This window comes from Nanorana parkeri, unplaced genomic scaffold (assembly GCF_000935625.1).
Source record: "Nanorana parkeri isolate BGI_ZX_2015 unplaced genomic scaffold, ASM93562v1 scaffold281, whole genome shotgun sequence".
NCBI lineage: Eukaryota > Metazoa > Chordata > Amphibia > Anura > Dicroglossidae > Nanorana > Nanorana parkeri.
Window position 1 is genome coordinate 239,857 of NW_017306549.1, and position 19,966 is coordinate 259,822.

General features: G+C 41.6%; 1 protein-coding gene across 1 annotated transcript in view; it reads right to left on the bottom strand.

The window, feature by feature from the left end:
* SHPRH (SNF2 histone linker PHD RING helicase) overlaps positions 1 to 18,179 on the bottom strand; it is a 66,825-nt gene extending 48,646 nt beyond the window's left edge. Inside the window, exons 1-6 of the mRNA XM_018557359.1 lie at positions 18,041 to 18,179; positions 17,760 to 17,857; positions 14,657 to 15,289; positions 6,568 to 6,697; positions 2,905 to 3,123; positions 111 to 189 (exon numbers count right to left, since the gene is read on the bottom strand). Coding sequence (XP_018412861.1) covers positions 111 to 189; positions 2,905 to 3,123; positions 6,568 to 6,697; positions 14,657 to 15,289; positions 17,760 to 17,857; positions 18,041 to 18,179 — 1,298 coding nt within the window. The remainder of the gene's footprint in view (positions 1 to 110; positions 190 to 2,904; positions 3,124 to 6,567; positions 6,698 to 14,656; positions 15,290 to 17,759; positions 17,858 to 18,040) is intronic.
* Between the last annotated feature and the right edge of the window lie 1,787 nt (positions 18,180 to 19,966).

Below are 19,966 nucleotides of genomic sequence, written 5' to 3' on the forward strand. Positions count from 1 at the left end.
TATATAAATATATAAAACACCATATACAGTGTATGTTTGAGGACAATGCCTAGATACATGAAACTTTACCAATTTTTTTTTATTTTTACAAAATAGGTACTTAAGTTTACCTTCCACAGAATGGATTATAGTAGATCTTCACTTCATCAAGTGTTGTGACTTCCCTCCACAACGCATGCAAAGAGTTTTCTAAATCAGCATTAAGAAAAAATATTGTTTGATTGTTTTAAAGTCATCAAAATGCGTGTAACATGCATTTATGTTTTTATGGCTACTGAAAGCAATCAACATCCACATCTCATGAAGAATATAGTACATAAAGTACCAGCTATAGGGTCTTCATAAAAAGGGGATATTTTTACTACTCACAATTAAATCATTTTCATGTTGAGTTTACTAGGGATATTGCATTACCTCTGTGGTATATACCAAGTGAATATACATTTGAGCTCTGAAAAAAAGATGGTTCTCCCCATAGTTTAAAAATCCCTGCACAAGGCAATGACTCTTCAGCCCACAGCTTCTCTTCAGTAAGGAAAGCTTTGCTATGAAGCAGAATAACCAAACAGGTTATCAAACTGTACTTTCAGGAATAACATTTCATTAACTGATCTATGTAGACAAACTAAGGTGAAAAAAATGAAGCGAACTGGCTGGCTGAGAAAAGCATACTCCATGGGAGAACCATAAGGAGGAAGTCGTGTACATGGAGTAGACATTTTGCTCCGGAAAGTAGAAAGGGAACACAGACTTGGGAAAACATTAAAGATATGGGTGATACTAACAGCGCCTCACATGACCAAAACAGGGTCTTGTGAGGTGCTCATCATATCAGGGGCACTGGCAAAAGATTAGGCGGTATAGATGAGCATAATTAATGTATACAATTAAAGCAACTCCACATTACATGGAACAACTTTTATTCAAGTATGCTAGGAGGATCCAGAAGAGAGTTGTCGCAGGTGTTGTACACATAAGAGACATTGGGGGTGATTTACTAACCTAAACACACGCACGCACCAGCTGCGTGTGATTTTTACACAGCAAAGCGTATTTATCAACCAAAAAGTCTCTAGAAGCATGTTTCCACTAATGCCATATATGGAAAAATCATGCACATGATGCATATATAATGCTGCTTCACAGTTTAGACAAAAATGGTTAGCTCATGCATTTACATTCCTGCATTCATCAACGCAAGCAACACAATGTAGAGCTAATTTACACAACATCACCTTGAAATTCAGGGCAGGGCTTTGCACAACACACCTGTTGGGTGTGTACACACTACAAAGGTGTTTAGATTCCACCCATAGATCATGCTGGGAGGGAACACACTACAGAGGTGTATACATGTTCGTGGTGTGTTTATAAGGTTAGTAAATCAACCCCATTAGGTCACTGATCCAGATTCAGGAGAAGAAACGTAGACTATTGACAGGAAGGCCAGTGAGGGGTTTCTTGGAAGGAGGGGGGAGCAGAAACTGATTGAAGTTGGAAGTGAGCATGTACCTTATGTTAAATTGTGAACCACTGGTAGAGAAACCAAAATGAGAGCTAACTGTGGCAGTGGGAGGTGGAATAGAGTGTAAGATCACGGCAAGAGAGGGAGAGGGGCAATGTGGGAGGTGTTTATGGTGGAGAAAATATAGGTCGGTTTGAAGCACGTTGGGATATCTTTACCATTTTGTTTTAAACACAGCACACCACAACTCACGGTATGTGCATTGTGGTGCGCCTTGATCAGTTATGTATTGCAGTCTCCTGTTCAAAGCGTTCAATATAAGTTTCAGAAGTGTTGTGGGCTAGGCTAGAGTTGGAGACCATTTAGAAGGCCCTCTCATCCTAGGACAAATAATCATCATTAAAAAGGAATAAGTTTACAGAGGAATGCATAGCATTATTTTTTGTGACCTCAGCTCCATATTAGTAACCAGGAGCAGCACAAAAAGCAAGAAAGCACAGCATTTACAACATTTTGTAGAAATGGGGACAACATCCAGTCCTGACTTCGAACTGAACAGTATGTTAGAAACAGAGTTAAAGGAAGATGCAGATAATACAAAGCAGCAGTGTAGCAAAATAAGACTGACATTGTGTTGCCAAGTCTCAAAGAATGCTAGTCTTGAGTCTAAGACCCCCAGCAGCAGAATGTGAACCCCTACAATATCTAGATCTTGGCTAACCCCAGAGTCTATTATAAATGTTTTCACACAAGATTTACACAACATTCACCTAAGATTCACACATTTCCAATGGTATTCCATTAGAAAATGTCTGAAGCTTGGGTAAAAGTTGTGTGAAAAGTTTCAAAACTTGACTCGAGCATGCGGTTCTCCACTGAATAAGAGAAACTTTAATTTTCAAAATGATTTCTGCCACTCTCAGAAGCTCTTATCATACAAAGAAAATTCATCAAAGAAGCCCTTGGAACAAATAGACAGGGCTTACCCAAAAAACCTTCTTAACTAAAGACAGATAACTTTAGGGACTCAGGTAACAGAAGTAAATAATAATACAAAATATATGACCATTAGCATCCTACTGGACATGAATATGGAAACTATATAACCTGGTTTACACTTTAACCCCTTAATATATTTTATACAAGACTGGCTTGGTGTTGCATTAATGTGTAACATGTAACACATGAGTAACATACATCAGTTTGTGTGCCAATGTGCTTTGCGTTGTGGTGTGCTGCATTAAAAAAAAACAAAAAAAAAACTTATGTTAAAGTCATGTGCATTCATTGGGGTGTTGCTTTGCATTGGCAGCCCATTCAATAATTGCTTGCTGTTTTAACGCAACTGGGGGTTAAGGCATCAAATACCACACACTGTCTGTAAAGACCTGAAACATTATTAAGACTATGCCATTAAAACTGAATATTCTCCATTTTACCATTAGAAGACACATTTTTGTAGTTTTCTCTCTCAAGCATCCAGTTGACAGCATCATTCTGGTATGGACGGAGCACAGGTATCAAAGCTCGGTGCTGCACATCTTCATGGAGAGTCTGCTCTTCCTTCTGATGTGTCTGCCTTACATAGTCATAGAGTTCTTCAATATTCTGTCTCTCTAGCTCTTGGTCCGACTCCTCATCATCCTCCTCACTAATATCTGAAGATAGGCAAAATTGCTTTTGATTTAATTTGTTGATTGTTATACACATGGGCAATGTTCTAGCACTTTCATTCTATTCAAAACAGCTTTCAAATACAGAAACAGAAGAGATAAAGGCAACCTACCACCAATAAATGTCAACTTTAGAGTAGGTTGCCTTAATCCATTTGGTCATTTTTGTTGATTTAGCCCCCATTCCCACCTTAGTGTGAGCATGTTGAGGCAATTCATAAAGCTTTTTTGGACTTTGTTTTCATATGTTTTCAGGCTTGAGTCATTTCGTTTTAGCCAGTAGAAAGCCAAGTAAATAGTAAGTGAAGATGGCTGTTAGGTGTAGAAGTGTGTGAAAATGCATTTTTCAGGCCATCCCATTGAAGTCTATAGGGTTAAAGATGTGCAGTTCTGCCCAAACAGAAGCTCATGCACTTTTTTTTCAAGCTTCAAGCTACAAGTGACAGGCAACACAACTCTCATAGGTGAACGGGCATCACTGAAAATAATGGGATTCTTCATGTTGAGCATTCTTGCGCTAGAGGATATACCCGACAAATGCTCAGGTGTGAATGGGGGCCCTTATGTTGGCCAGATTATTATGACCACCCCATTAGTACTTCGAGCCACGAGATGACTCCACGAGATGACTTAGTTGGACCGCCTCGTGACTCCACGAGATGTTGAAAGGTGATGCGAGGAATCTGACACTGCACTGTTGCCCTTTTGTTGTCTTGTACCAGTCTTGCCACTCTCCGTTCTGCCCTAACATTGACTAGTCGCTGACGCTCACAATTCGCACGTTCAGACCCAGATTTTCGGCTGACTGTCCAGTCTTTAAACACTTTAACAACAGCTGCTCTTGAACATTTAACGAATTCTGCTGTTTTGCTGATACTCGCTCCATGGCTCCAAGCGCCAACAATCATCCCACGTTCAAAGGCTGTTAAATCACATTGTTTACCCATATCTTCAGAAAAAAATCACTTCTACTGTCACTGTAAACAACCTGCTTCCCTATTTATAATGGTCTGGCCCTCTAGCAACTTCAGCCCGAAATTATAGCTAATATGCCTACAAACGTCAGGTGGTCATAATAATCTGGCCACTCAGTGTATATGCGCTCATATTAACAAAAACTAAACAGGTTTTACCAAAATTTTCAGAAATGGCCATAACATAACTATCCTCGTAAAGTTGCTGAATTTGCTGCTGGTTCTGCCTTTCCACAATAGCTATAGTTATTTTGCATTCAGATTGCCATTTTTTTCCACCTGAAGTAGGCAAAACTCCAAAAGATGTGGATGGACAGTATTTAAACAAAGCTGTCAATGTTAAAACTATTGTACGCACTGTTAGCCAGGCTTTTCTGATTTTAGAGTTTTCAGCTCATCTCTTACTGACAACAAAGGCACTGAGACTGGTCTTGTTTTCCCTCTAGCTCTTCATCGGCTTTGCATCAAAACTGCATAAGCGAAGCATCACAGACCCGAATAAAGCACAAAGATTTGTCCCACAATATTTTCTTCTTGGAGTATCACAATTACAATAAAGAGAACATAAAACAAACAGCTGAACAGAAACCATACAACGAAACAATACGCACTGCATGTACAGTGTTAACAAAAAAAGTTTTCATGATTTATTGGCAAATGTAACATTGACTCAAAGTGAATTTATTTATTCTGATTAAAAGGAATTTGTCAAATTGAAAACAGATCAATGCAAACTGATTTGAGTAAATTGGAATTAAAAACACAAAATACTGAATACATAAATTATAGAGCACCTTCATGTTAGAATTTAGTAGATGCAGTTTTGGCAGTAATTACACTCTCGAGCCTATTTGGATATGTTCCTAGCAGCTTTGCACATTAAAATAAAAGCAATATACTCACTCAATCCTCCGTCCTGTCTGGATGCTGGAGTGATCGCCGCAGCCTCTTTTCCCCCCGGGTTTCCGAAGTCTAAAGGACCCATGACGTCATCACATCCATTCACTTGCATTGAATGTGAGGACGCAGAGGCACATTCCACAGCTAGAGCAGAGGGGAAGAGAGATAGGTGGTCACCACCATGGGAGCGAGGATAGGGCGAATATATCCTTTTTATTTTAGACCCTAGAAGTTCAGCCACATATTCTTTATTGCACAGAGATCTGGGCCCTGGCCTTTTCATGACATGAATACCGTTTTTAAGCAATTCTTGTGTAGTTTTGGCCTTATGCTTGGGGTCATTGTCTTGCTGGTAGACAAATTTCCCTACACCCAGGCTTCTTGTAGACCACAGGTTTCCGCCAAGAGATCTGTGGGTCTTGATGTATTCATTCTACCCTCAACAGACTTCCAGGGCATGCTACAAAGAATAATGATTACAGCATGATGCTGCTACCACCTTGCTTCATGGTGGGATTGTGTATTTAAGATAATGTGCAGTATTTGGCTTATCCCAAACAAGGCCTTTGGGCTAATAGACAAAGAAAGCTCAATTTTGGTCTCGGCTTGTAGCTGACTTCACAGTCCCCACATGCCTCCTGGCAAACTGTAGGTTTAGAGGCCACATGACATTTAGGTAACAGTTGCTCTTTGCACCCTCCCATTTCTTGCAGTGTTCTTTCTTATGATGTAGGTTATGCTACTATACTGGATTAAAATGAGCTGGACCTTACAGATACACTGGCATTAGTGTTGCTTTAGGTGTGCCATTTTTTTTTAAGGGGGTGTCCACTTATGTAATTTATTATTTTGTGCATTTGTCTTTCTTGAGATTAATTACTGAATTAGTTACTAAAAGGGCCACTGTAATCTGCCCACATGGAACATATTTTTTTTCTTTTGAGAGCAGCGCTTTCCTACATGGATATAACTATGAACAAACCTATTCAGCATTTTTATAAAAGTTGACAGATGAACAAAAGTTATCAAGTGCAAAGGACACATTTAGATCCCTATCGGTCATATCAGAGTTCTACATTTTCTCTTGTTTTGAGAACTATATAAAATGCCTTTGAACCAATCTTTGCAGGACGCCAAAGACAGTAGGAAAAATTCAGAATTTCTTCTGTTTCTCTCCATTTATCCACAGGCAGATAGTTTACCAAAACCTAGAACTCTTTTAGTAGACGTCTGAGGTTCTCTGGAACAAGCCATATTGCATTAAACAGAATTCTGTTTTGAAGGGAGTGTAACTAAAACAATGCGATTTTAATTATAGGGCAGGACACACCCACGTCTCATACAATCACTGGAGTACCTGTCTCTAGTTACCATGTTTTCAAGCTTTGTGTTTCTTAAATAGGAAGTTCTCCTTTTTATGACTTTAAGAAACCATTCATGCAGGAATCCAGATACATCCTTATGGGCACACAAAACCTTTTCTCAAAATGTAACCTGGCTTTTATTTTGCTTAGAAAACGTTTCACTGCATAAACGGTAGTGTAGATCTTCCCACCTGGAATGGTGATGTTATAGAATTTCTCCATTAGACGCTGAATGATAACACCAGATTTTTTCATTCTCCTATGCCCTTCACTGAGAAATTCAGGTTTAGATAAGCAAGATTCCAACAAATAGATCCCAACCTGAAAAACAGAACATAATGCACAGGAGTAAAATCAACCCAACATTCTGTACAAGTACACTAAGGAGCGAGAGGAATAAGACACACAATATATATGTGCCCCTTTTCATTTCAGGCTTGCATGTTTAGGTGCTCTGGGATAACCCAAAAAGCCAGGGCACAAATAGCAACTTCAGCTTCTTGACAACACTTCTGGTCTGCCTCCTCACTTTCACTAAGCATTCCTGTTGGCCAGTGAGGCTGCCTGATACTTTTGGTGACCAACAGGAAGGTGTAAAGAGTGGGGAAGGTGGAGCTAGAACACAACCAAGAAGATATAGTAGCAATTTGTTCAATGCATTTTGGGATCTCAAGGTGCAGGAAAGTCTAATCTGAAGGTGCCTGCTCTAAAGATTGGAGCTGTATTGAGACAAAGAACCTCCCATGGGTTCCATTTTAAAGTACAACTATAGCCACCCATTAAAGAAAAATGTGCTGCAGAACTAAAACATGTTTTTTATTTTGGATAGAGTGGTGAAGGATTATAACAGCTGTCAGATTTTCATTGTCTGGAGATTCACGCTCCCTGTTGGTCTTGGTGACAGTCATCACGGAGATTGAAAGCGAAAGAAAATCACAAATCTCGAGTTGTCACCTGAACAGAAATAGAGGGGAAATCTTTGAAAGGCAACGCTAGTTCTGGTGACCTTGATGGCAACCAGGGCTTTACTGTCACTTGGGGCTATGGAGCAGGGAGTGAAGGGAAATCTCTCAAATGGGACAGAGATGGCAACCCCCCCCCAAAAAAAATTGATGAGTTATAACCCTCCTTTACTTTGCCCAAAATGAAAATAGGTTTTGACTTTAGTTGACTATATAAGTACATCTGCAGTTACAGTTTTCTCTTAGTTCTCCTGCAAAGTCCTTCAAATACCTGCTGAGCCTACCAGTGGAGTCCACCATATGCAGCTTCCTGTAATGGTGTGGCAATGATGCTGCACTGCTCCTGAATTTAGGGCAGAGTTGCCACTCTCCTGTAGGCTGTGCCTGCTTGCCATACAGTAGGATGAAAAAACGTTGCAGTGCCCGTGGCTATCAGTATTTTTACCACTGATTTACAAGTCTGTAGCTTGTCACTTATCACCTGAGCACATCCAATCCTGCCCCCTGCTTCCTTGATTGACAGAACTTCATCTACTGCTGAATTCCTCCCAGTGTGAGCTGCAGTGTCTGGAAGAGGAAGCATGTGAGCCATAAATGAAGGGGAACGCGGTTCAGTCGGGGAAGGAAAAGAAAGTATTTGTTTACTTTATGAGGTTTGTGTTTTGTTTGTGCATCACAACATGTAACCTAGGGTTTATCACACACACATGGCCAGGGACTCCAGGGTTTATCACCAATTTTGAGAAGGCAAACTTCTTTTTCTCAGAATCATAAGTTCTATTCTAGGTCCTGGAGCCCAGAGACTTTGTAGAACTTTGAATGGGATAAAGCCTTCATTCCTCATTTCACATCTTGCCTGTTAGGTAGACCTCATTATTAGTTTGAGATGTACGCAGGCCTTTATATATGTACGCTAACTGATGTGCAGGGCTTACTCTCTGTCTCTTTGCTGTGAGTCTGCTGCTGGGTGAAAAAGAGAACTGACAGGACACTATTAGGTACAAGTGCTTCTTGTTTGATTTGGGGAACCCATTAAGGGGTAACCTGTTAGTTAGAAACTGACCTGAATTTAGTTAGTGCCTCGGAAGAAGACATTTTGTTGAGTTATGCTATGGACTTGCTGTAGAAAGCCCTCCTGTATTATTGAAACCGTGTTTGTTCACTTTAATGCTGAATATAAGTATAGGACAAACCTGCTTGGAATGTTCCTGGGTGTCTCTGTCTTGTGATTCGTATTGGCAGGGGTAAACCAATTTAGCCTGCCCCCCTTACACTCAGGCAACATTTTCAGAATATATGCATTTTATATGAAATATAGACTTAAATCTGCACTGCCACAAGAGGCTGGCTCAAAACTAATGCTGCCAAGACCAAGCTTAGCCTCTAGGAAATACAGAAGTCTTCAGATGAACTGAGCTCACAACCACATCATGCACAAAGCAGAAGTTTTTCTTTCCAGAAAGAAGATTACAGACTCTGAATCTGCACTTTGCTCAATAATAAACCTCTTCATTTGTGCATGATGCCAGTGTGGACAGTGCTGGATACTGCTGACCTTCAGGAAAACCGGTTGCATTACAATTTGTATCTACAGAAATGCTAGTTGTTTTAAAACCAGCAGAGGTCAAACTTTTTCATTTTACTTTAAACTCCAGCCAATTAAAAAAAAGCACTCTATTTCAGCCAATCAGGAAACAAGGGAGGATATCACTTTATTTATGCAAACTTTCCAGGAACAAGATCTGTACATCTGATTGCAGTCAATTTCTACACAGAATTTTCACAGCTGCTATCTAGGGATTGAAAGAGAGCTTTGACATGAGAGAGAGTTTAAAACAACCTTCATGCATAGATGCTGTTAGCTGGAACAACAAAAGGAATGGCAAGGGTCACTGTAAAAGTAATTTAAGGGAACATACAGTCCCTTTTGACATCCACATGCCGTTTCTGACGACACTGCATACACATGCATGCCCAATCACAAATGCCTTATTTTCGGCTGAGGTTCCCCTTTTTCCTAATAAAGTACCATGACAAAAGCAGCAGTTGGTCTTACTCTGATATATACGAGGGTAACAATACTGAAAAGTTTTTCCTGCCAGAATTGCACCTCTGTGTATCTCTAATTTCTTACTTTAATAGCAGTGTGCAGTCTGTATGGATTGAGGTTAAATTGACACCAAATCCAGGAGTTAGGCTGGGTTCACCCCTGGGCATACGGAATATGCGCGTTTGCCGCAAGTTTCGTGCCGCGTGTTTTTACCGCGATTTGCGGTAAAAGAAATGCGCGACAAACGCGCGTTTCCGAGGGCTATCCGGCTGTATCCTAATGGTTTCAAAGTTTTTATTGGTTTTCCATAAAGGTATAGCAAGTTTTCAAACAGATTTATAACATATGTTTCCTAATGGATCCGTGCGGCAAATACGCCCCAAAAGCTCCTGTACTTCTTTGGGCGTAGGGTGTTTTACAGCGTGTTCCTACGCGCTGTAAAACGCCCAGGTGTGAACCGTGCACATAGGCAAATATTGGTTTTCACATGTTGAGCGTTTTACAGCGCGTCGGAACGTGCTGTAAAACGCCCAGGGGTGAACCAGGCCTTAAACCTTTAAACTGTATTTAAGTGCCCCAACTAATAACAAAAATGTTGCTTATTTGTGTATCACTCGGCTGTAGATCCTCAAATCATCTCTGAAATTGTGTGGATACTTTTATTCCCCATGGACCTTGTGTGTGCTGTAAAGTAGCCACCACTCTAAGCTCGCTCCCATGATGGACTACAATTTCACGTTAAGTTTACTAATTTATATTGAAGTTATAGTCTATCATGGTAGCAAGTTTGAAACAGTTATCATTGTTCGCTGAAAGCGAGTCTATAAGAGAGGAAAAGTACTATAGTCCTTCCTTCTGGAGGGTGGCTCCATTTGTTCCCCATGGTCCCTGTGTATGTTCCAAGCTTGCTCCCACGATGGACCACAATTTACCATTTAGTTTCCGAATTTATATTGAAGTTATCATTCATCACAGGAGCGAGTTTGGAATGGTTATCAATGTTCCCTAAAAGCAAGCCTACGTGGAGCCACTATAATAGCGGTAAAATCACAAACAGCAAAAATCTTTTAGCACTTACCTTTATTTACCCCCCAGAGCTGCCTGAATACACACAAGTTTTTCTCCATAGAGAAAAAGTATGTGAGGTGTTCATCCCACAAAGCCACCTATCAACAGGTCTACCATTGCATAAGGAAAGAACCTTTTTTCAAAAACAATAAACCTTTTAAAATTCAAAAGCAATTCTCGTGGACACCAAGGCTGGGTGACGTTACCGACACCTAAGCAAATGTGGACCTAAAGCCCTGGTCTAAGACAAGTATCCTAAGTTTACTGGAGCCACCTTTGATTTGATAAAATCTGAATGCCTCTTCTGTGCAATGATTACAAGGTATGATATTTGTGTATAGAGCAACCCCAGAAAACTCATTTCCTGTTTGTGTGATCTGCCCAAAGTAGTTCCCAGACGCCTGCGCATAGCTTGAAATCAAATTACATTCATCCCCTGTAACAGGCATTTTTTTATGGTTTCCTATCCAAGGGTCCTTCCCAAACAGGTGCAGAGGCTACCGGTTCTTTTTACAACATCAAAACGGAGTAGGTGAATATAATGAAAGCAAATCCTCCCACTTAGACAGCGGGCTAAATTCACAAAGCTTTAAACAAAAGGATAAAGTTCTTTATTTTCCGCCATGTTTCTATCAATTTAAAACCTCATGGTCACTTTAAAAAAAAACCATAAGACTCCATGTCCTAGTGCGTATAAACTTAATGAATCAAGCCAATCATGATTAACGTGCTGGCAAGGTCCAGATCAATATTTAGAAACAAAAAAGTAGAACAAGTGCAATAATGTTTGCTAATCTGAATTTAGTTTAAACAGTTCACCTAGAGATAATTTATGTTTAACAAAACTGAAGCTGGTGTTTGTTAATCTGCTTGTAGGAGCATATATCTCATCTGGAAAAGGACTTTAATTAGTTTAATGATCCCCACCCCAACAAGCATGAGAATTATTTTTAAAGTAAAGTTTACTTCAACTATGTCTAATGTCTATCTCAACCTAAAAGAACAGACAAAAAACTTACATTACCCAAAACTAAATCAACTGCTTTCTGCAATCTCACATCTTTTTATATGTATATCTTATCTTTCCCAAGCTCGCTCCTGTGATGGACTACACTCTCACGTTTAGTTTACTAATTTGTATTGAGATTGTAGTCTATCACAGGCGAGAGCTTGGAGTGGTGGCTACTTTACAACACACAGGGACCTTGGGCAACAAAAGTAACCACCCTCCAGACGGAAGGGCAGCATCAGCACAAATTCAGAGATGATTTGAGGATCTACAGCCGAGTGATACACAAATAAGATAATTTTTTTATGAATGCATTTTTAAGATTTAACTCCTGAGTTGGTTTCGTACCTCAATACGGTACATTATAAAATGACATGCAAAATAAAAAACACAGCACTAAGCAATAGATAAATCACCAAGGTTAAAAAGAACAATAGGGTCAATTCACTATAGCTGCTGCACTTATGGCTGTATGTGAACTGACTGTTTTGATTAGAAAAGGATTGTGTGATAAAGTAACACACAGTTTAAATATGGCACAGGTATGCAACTTTTTTTGTTTGTTTTTGCATGAACTTTATTCAGCCCTGAAAGCCTTTATTTCTGATCATTTAGTATTGTTCTCATGTACAATTTTATCCCCACCTATAATGGTTGCTTTTGTGCTCTCCTCAATAGTCAACTCACAGTACACATTGGTTGGGAAGTTGGCCACTCAGGAAGCCGTTCGGTGAGTCATTACCCGCCCCCATGGCTTCCAGATTGGCCGGAAAGCCGGCTCCACGCTTCATCATCACCTGGTGATGAGGGAGCATGGAGTCAGCTTCCAAGCCAATCAGGAAGCCAGGTGCCGTGTAATGACTCGCAACCCGGCTTTCTTAACGGGACTTCCAGTATTGGTATTGGCGAGTACAAAAAAAAAGTGTTCAGTACTCGATACTATAAACCGGTATCAGTGCACCCCTATTTAAAATGGACATGTACTGAAACAGCAGTGTATTTGTGTCTAAGCAGTACCCAGAAACCCTTACCTTTTTATTTTTTCTCCCAAAAAATTGCAGTGTATTTCTTGTGCATAGGCACCCCTCATAGCTCTATATCTGCAGTGTGAGATCATCTAAGGCAGTGCTCCCCAACCTTTTTTTATCGTCGCGGACCGGTCAACGTTTGATAATTTTACCGTGGCCCGCTGAGGGGGGGGACGTTGATTGTTTATATTTTAGATAGTTTTGATTTAATAATTTTAATTTAATTGTATTTAAACATGCCTTCAAAATAAAATACAGTTACACCAAAAAATGAAAGCGTTGGAATAGCGGGATCGGGGGTTGGGGAACACTGATCTAAGGCACTCCTATTTCTGACTGCTAGTCTCACGTGATTTAGAGTGAGATCTGGACATGGCACTACTGTGCTGCCCACTGTTCTTGCTGCCGAGAAATGTGTACCTGAGGACATGTAGTGCAAAGATGCCTGCTTTATTCACACTATCAATCTCTGTTTTCTGAACCTCTCTTGCTGCTGCTTGAATATTTTCCCACCAGGCATAAGAGGGGCAGTTCTGACATGATTAAACAAAGCACTGCCTCTACCAAGATGACACAGAGACACAGTGCAGAACAAGGCATGGCAAGTCAGTAATGGGGAAATGATCTTCTGAAGGGGGCTAATAGGAAATGCCGATTACTAGTCCTCTACTGTCTGAATGCGCTTTTTGGGCTCAGCTTCCACTCTTGAGGTGTTCTCTTTAAGATGGCTCTACTGTAACAACCACAAAAATGCATACATTTTTTCAGAGAGGGATTCTTTAGGCCTCTTTCACACACAACGCAAGCAAAATTGTATATTGCGTATATACGAGTGTCTATGCGCGTATATACGTGCACTATATGCAATCCCAGAATGAATCACTTGTGATGGAATTTTTAATGTGCTGTACGCATGTAAACACGCGTATGTGCGTGTAAATACGCAGAAATATGCTGCCCGGACGCATCTGTTCCATTCTGTTTTTGCGCATATATACGCGCTACGCAAATATACGGCTCCATACGCGGCTATGTGTATGGAGCCATTTATTTGCATATGTTGCATATGGAACAATACACGCGTATATGCGCGGCAGTGTGAATGAGGCCTAATACCGATTGTGAACAAAGAACGAAAGCTGAACACCAAGAAAATAATTTTTTTAAATTTTATTTGATACTGGCTCAGCTTTGTTACATCTAAGGCCTCATTCACACTGCCGCGCGTATTGTACCATATGCAAATAAATGGCTCCATACACATAGCCGCGTATGGAGCCGTATATTTGCATAGCGTATATATGAGCAAAAACAGAATGGAACAGAGATGCGTCCGGGCAGCATATTTCTACGCACATACACGTGTTTACGTGCATATACGCGCTTACAGCACATTAAAAATTCCATCACGAGTGATGCATTCTTGGATTGCATATAGTGCACGCATAGACGCTCGTATATACGCGCATAGACGCTCGTATATACGAGCATAGACGCTCGTATATACGCAATATACAATTTTGCTTGCGTTGTGTGTGAATGAGTCCTAAAGCTTGGTATACTAAATCCAAAGGGCTGCCGGTGATGCAAAATATTTTACTTGATTTACTGGGTTCTACTGCTGTAGCAAGGATAGCACTTGCTTGCTCTTCCCCTAGCCATTGATAAAACATCCTGTATTCCATTCACAGAATACAAGACATTCTAAGACTAGACAAGTGGGGAGAAGGGTTGGATGGCTGACAGGATCGCCCCTTGTAAAATCACAAAATGCCATGTATTCCATGCAAAAAACTGCTATCTCTGCACTGTATGGAAAGTTACAGCAGTAGAGTCTAGTAAATTTGTCATGAAGAAAACTAAGATTTTTAGCATCCCCAGCAGCTCTCTGAATACAGTATACCAAGCATTAGATGTTAGTAAGGTGGATCAAACTAAAGTTATTTTTTTTTCCTTGAGTTCAGCTTTAAAATAAAATGACCTCATTTGTCATGTTGTACAAAAAGAAGAATTGTCTCAGACATTCAGATTTCATTTTTTCATACTGTAAAGAAAGAATCTGACTGGTTGCTGCTAGAATGTTTGTCCAAGACAATTTTTCCTTCAGTTGCTTAAAAATATATGAGTCCCAAAGTGTTTGACAACAAACCAAATAAATGTTACCTTCATTTCATCATGTTCTATTTGGCTTTGACAAAGTGCAATTAGCTTCTTTTTTTGCAGCCATATTAAACCTTCAAGTAATTCATCACCAAGTGAGGCTTCGACCATCTGCTCTTCTGTGTTACCGGTAATGTGTGAATTTATAGTCCCCTCATCATCCTTATCCGTTCCTCTTTTATGGACACAAAGCAGTAGCTGAGCTGAGTCTGAAGCATTTCTAGTCAATGTTAAATTGCAGCCATGAAAAAAAGACTGAGAATGTTGTGTGGACTTCAAATAAATACTGAAAATACCTAGCAACACTTTCCATACATCTTCTACTTGAAGAGGAGAGTTCAGAATTGTAAGGTCAGTGAACCCTTGCGTAAAGATGATTTCCGATCCTTTTTTTTCCTCTGTGCATAGCTCGGAACTAACAATTTTGGGTCCCAATGTAGCAAACAAACTTTCAGGTTTGTCGTTTACTAAAGAAAATGATGTAGTGGCATCTAAATCAGTTTCATTCACTTCTAAGGTTGGGTCATTCCTTCTGTCTTCATGCATGTTCCAGCATAACTGCTTCTTTGCTTCATCATCCAGCTTCGCTGGAGGAGCCCTTTTCCTACGACCAGCCATAACTAAAGGCTTCTCATCCTGCAACAGAGACAACATTAAATGGCAAATGGTTGGCAAACAGGGTGTACAGCTTACTCTTGAAAATGCTAATATATTACTATGGAAACACTTTCCAAAGGACAGTATTAGGGTTAGTTCACACGAGCCCCAGGTGCGTGTTGGCCCGATTGGTGCCAGAACGCACTGGATCGCATTCAGGCCGACTGACTTTGTTTTGGGGTGGGAGGCAGTGCGACCACCCGCATCCGATGTGGCACATCAGTGCTTGCGTTCCGGTTCGGTGCAGTCAGGAAAAATAAATGCATGCAGCATTCTTCCTGACTGCACCGGACCGAAACGCAGGCTCTGATATGCCATGTGTTCGAGTGATCGCACTGCGGCCAGCGGGTGGCTGTGGTGCCATGGACTTCAATGAACCGCCACGCCCTCTCCCACCCCAAAACAAAATTAGCCAGCTGGAATGCGATCCAATGCGTTCCTGAACGCACTGGGGCTGGTGTGAACTAGCCCTTACACATGCAAGATATTTAATATCTTGACAAATTTTGCATTTTACATCATTCATTGCTTTTTCAGGGAAGCAACGCCATAACGAAGAACTCCAGGGAAATCTATTATTAATCCTTGCAGTGGGCTACCCCGGCACTGCCAAATTTTTGGATTTGTGAGGAAAATAAAAGATATACTCACCTGATCCTCCAAGCCGCCTTGCTCTTAGGCCAATCCCTGGAGTGTCTCTCCCCCTCCGCTGCAGCCTTCTAAGTTCCAGTAGGTCATCACGTCCAATACACTGTGTATTGGACACGAGGATGCCAAGGGATATACCATTGCTGCACCCGAGGACAGGCAGGGGAGAGCACTGTGACAGCGGCCGGCTCTGAGGATGGGGTTATTATATCTTTGTTATTTTCCTCCCTAGACCAAAATGAGCTCTCAACTCTTGCAGTTCAGGGGTCGCCTCATGATACTAATAATATTTATCCCTGGAGTTCTGCTTTAGAGCCCGATTCCAGTAACCCAGCTGTTTGCAGCTCTGGCTGCAATACTCACCTTCCCTCTGGCTCCGTGCTCTGAAGACTCACCTCTCCCTGGTCCACTGCTTGTCCTCCCCGGACAGCCTGTATTGCTAGCTGCAGCCCTGTCTCGTGTGGGTTAAGGTTCGTGTGTCTTGCTGGCTGCAGCACTAGTCTAGTCAGCTGTGACTTAATGAGTCTGACCACACACCTCCAGCACTGGGATTGGCCTTGTTGCTGATGGCGCCCTATTTAAGCATCATCAACCTGTTCCTCAGTGCTTGCGATAGTGCCGATACACGAGCCGTGCTCAGTCTCTGCGCATCTTGTCCGTCTCCTGACATTGGCCTGTCCCTGGATTACGCTTTGCTCGCTGCTGCTCCCTGACCTCAGTTTGTGCCCAGATTACTCTTGCCAGCCGCCCGTCCTGATCTCAGCATGTGCCCTGATACCATTTGTCAGCCACCAACCTTTGACCTCCGCTTGTCCCTGGTTTACTCTCTGCTAGTGTCTTCATCTTCTGTTTGTACCTTTGCTCAGTACCTGGGGCAGCCTTTGGCCTCATTCAGTCAGAGCATATAGTTTAAATCCTGGGGGCATCCAAGTACCAGTAGATGCACTTGCTTATGGGAATGGTGGCTGCTAAAGGTGAAACAACTCGCCCCTCCTCACTATGTTTCCATTTGCTAATTTCCCGTAATACGTTACTATGTGTCCAACGTTTAACATGCATAGTAACAATCGGAATATATCAAATGTTGATAAAAGCACAACAGATACACCTGATAATTAAGGTGAGTGTGGAGTGTTTAAAGCTGCACTCTGGGATAAGCAAATATTGTCTAAATACAAGAGGGATGTGTATTCTTAATTGAATCTTGGTGTGCTTTGTGCATTTCCTCCAGATCTGTGTAGTATGAAACTTTTCCTCTGTGCATGAGCTTCTTTGTACAGGTTGACTGGTCTTGTCTCTGCCCTCCTCCTGTAGCTTTCTGCAGGAAGCCTGTAGTGGGTGGACCTGCTAGATCCCTCCCACAGATCCCCTCTCTGCACACGCTATGTACAGCACAGTGATGAAGTCACTGCTACTATTACAAGGTAATAACTGGGTTTCCAAAGCACTTGGCACACACAAAGTGAATTGTGGCTATTGAGGAATGTATTTGAAAGAGAAGTAAAGCCAAATCTTCTTTTTGGCTTTACATCTCTTTTGGTCACAGGAGTACATTTACTAATGTACTCTTGTGACCCAAATTCAGCATGAAGCTTGCTAATGCCCAACCAAAAGTAATTTGACTGAATTTAAAATAGAATGTAAATCAGCTGATAATTAGTCTGGGCACCTCTGTCCCTCCAGCTGTGCTTTAACTACAAATTCCATCATGCCTCTGGGATTCATGCCTGTAAACTGTCATTCTTGCAATGCTTCATGGGACTTGTAGTTCCACAACAGCTGAATTGCCAGAATTTCGCACCTCTGCATTAGTCTCATATACTGAACGCCTGAAGTTGTAATGGTTCACTGAGCTGTACGGGAATATAAGAATTTCCAACCAAAAGTAATTTGACTGAACTTAAAATAGAATGTAAATAAAAGTGACAGGTAAACACATGCTAGCAGCAACTAACTGTTTACTTCTCACTGACAGGCTAAACTTATTGCCAAGAAAGACATATTTATAAACAGACAAGCATGATGCATAATACACACACTGCAGGACAGGAAACAATAACACAATGGCACACAGTCACGTACCGTTCCACACTATACGATCACTGATGTGTTCCCCTGAATTGTACACAAACACACATAGTGCACAGCGCAACTCCCCACTGTGAGGCTCAACCAACACTGTGTACCGGAAGTACTGAGACCAATCTAATAAAGCAACCATGCACTTCCCAGAGCTCAGCTCCGCCCTGCCGGCTTGGTAGCCTATCACCGCGCCTCACACAGTCGCGCATTGACAATTATCCACATGCTGGACTGCGCTGTTACATATGGGAGAAAGCTGTGATTGGTTGGAAAGCTTAAAGTCCTGTCACGTGATGTTTTGTATTTCTGAGAGAGGAAAGGGAAAGTTGTATTGTGTAACAGCCAGGACGACGTGCATGACTTATGAACATGATGGAAGACCCTAAAGCTCACCACACATGTATCTGTACATGTTCATGTCCTGCTCAGTCTGCATTTATAGTGCGGTGTATAGTTGTGCATAATGGGGGGAATTGATCAAAACTGGAGCAGGCGGAATGTGGAGCAGATGGTCATAGTAACCAATTAGCGTCTTTCTTAAGTTTGTTCAATCAAACTTTGAAAATGAAAGAGAGGAGCTGATTGGTTGCCATGGGCAACAGCTCCAAATTGTGTCTGCTCCAGTTTTGAAACATTCCCCTAATGTGCGTATGTTCTTTGTATAGTGTTACTAAAGGTGCATTTTTTCCAGCCCAGCGTTGATGACAGTAGGTGGAGAGGAGTATATAGTGGGATCAAAGACAGATCATTCATAAGGCAACCTAAGCAGGATCCTGCTGAATGTCTAGGAAGTCCAGCTACAACCTTCATTCTCCTGTAGGGTAAGAGTATATGTACATGGAGACTAAGCAAGCCAAATGCAGTGTGTTTTTGTTTTCACAGTGACTTGCATGGAGGAAAGAAGCAGCTCAGACACAAGCTGAAGCCTGTACCCTTGAGCCTTAGAAAGTACTGATTTAGAACACAGAAAAAAAGAATAGTTAAATGCCTTACACTCTGACATTCTTACCTAGGAGCTTGTGATGTCACTCACCTATTCTTTCAAAAGTGAAAACTCCACCAGAAGGCAGATGTCACAGGTACCTAGGCCAAGCCAGAAGCTGTGGTGTAATATAAGTAACCTTTTCTCTAAGGGAGCTTCACTCTACCTAGCCAAAATTACATTTCAAATCCTTAAAGCTCCTCACGTTACAATCTGATTGTACAATCTCCTATAGATCTACCAACGAGTATGTAGTGTGAGGGCCTGCCCAATTGAATACAGATTGATTGGATAGTTTGGCTAGGTTCTCATATTACATGGTTTTGGTAGATATAGAGTTGATTGGACAGAAACTGTATAGTCAGATTGTAATGTGTATGGTGAGCGTAATAGTGTTGCCTTCCTTGCAGGTGATGGTCTCCTTGCGCCGCTTTGCTTCTGCACCACCATCATGAAGAGACCCACGGTATGTCTGTGCATGTAGGTCTATCAACCTGCCTCCTGGGATGTTTGATGTAGACATTAAAGTGACATTAAGGCCTCATTCACACGAGAAAAAGTTGGCACGTACAGATCCGTGCTGCTTGCTTGGGCGTATCGGGCAGCTCCCGGGAAGGACAGGTGCTGCGTGTGATTAGTATGCAGCCCCTGTCCTTCTCTATGGGAGTACGCGGCCGTATACCGCCCTACGCTCACCCCAAGTGCAGGCCCCGTGCGGGTGTCCCGGCTCGGACACAGACAGGATCCATCCTGTCAGCGTACAAGTATGGACACCTGCACGGACGTACCTAGAACGGGCGGGTGAGCATAGGGCTGCGTACGGCCGCGTACTCCTATAGAGAAGGACAGGGGCTTCGTACTAATCACACGCAGCACTTGTCCTTCCTGTGTGAATGAGGCCTATAGCTTCCATTTGTTAAATAAATATTTGCTACAAGAAGGCC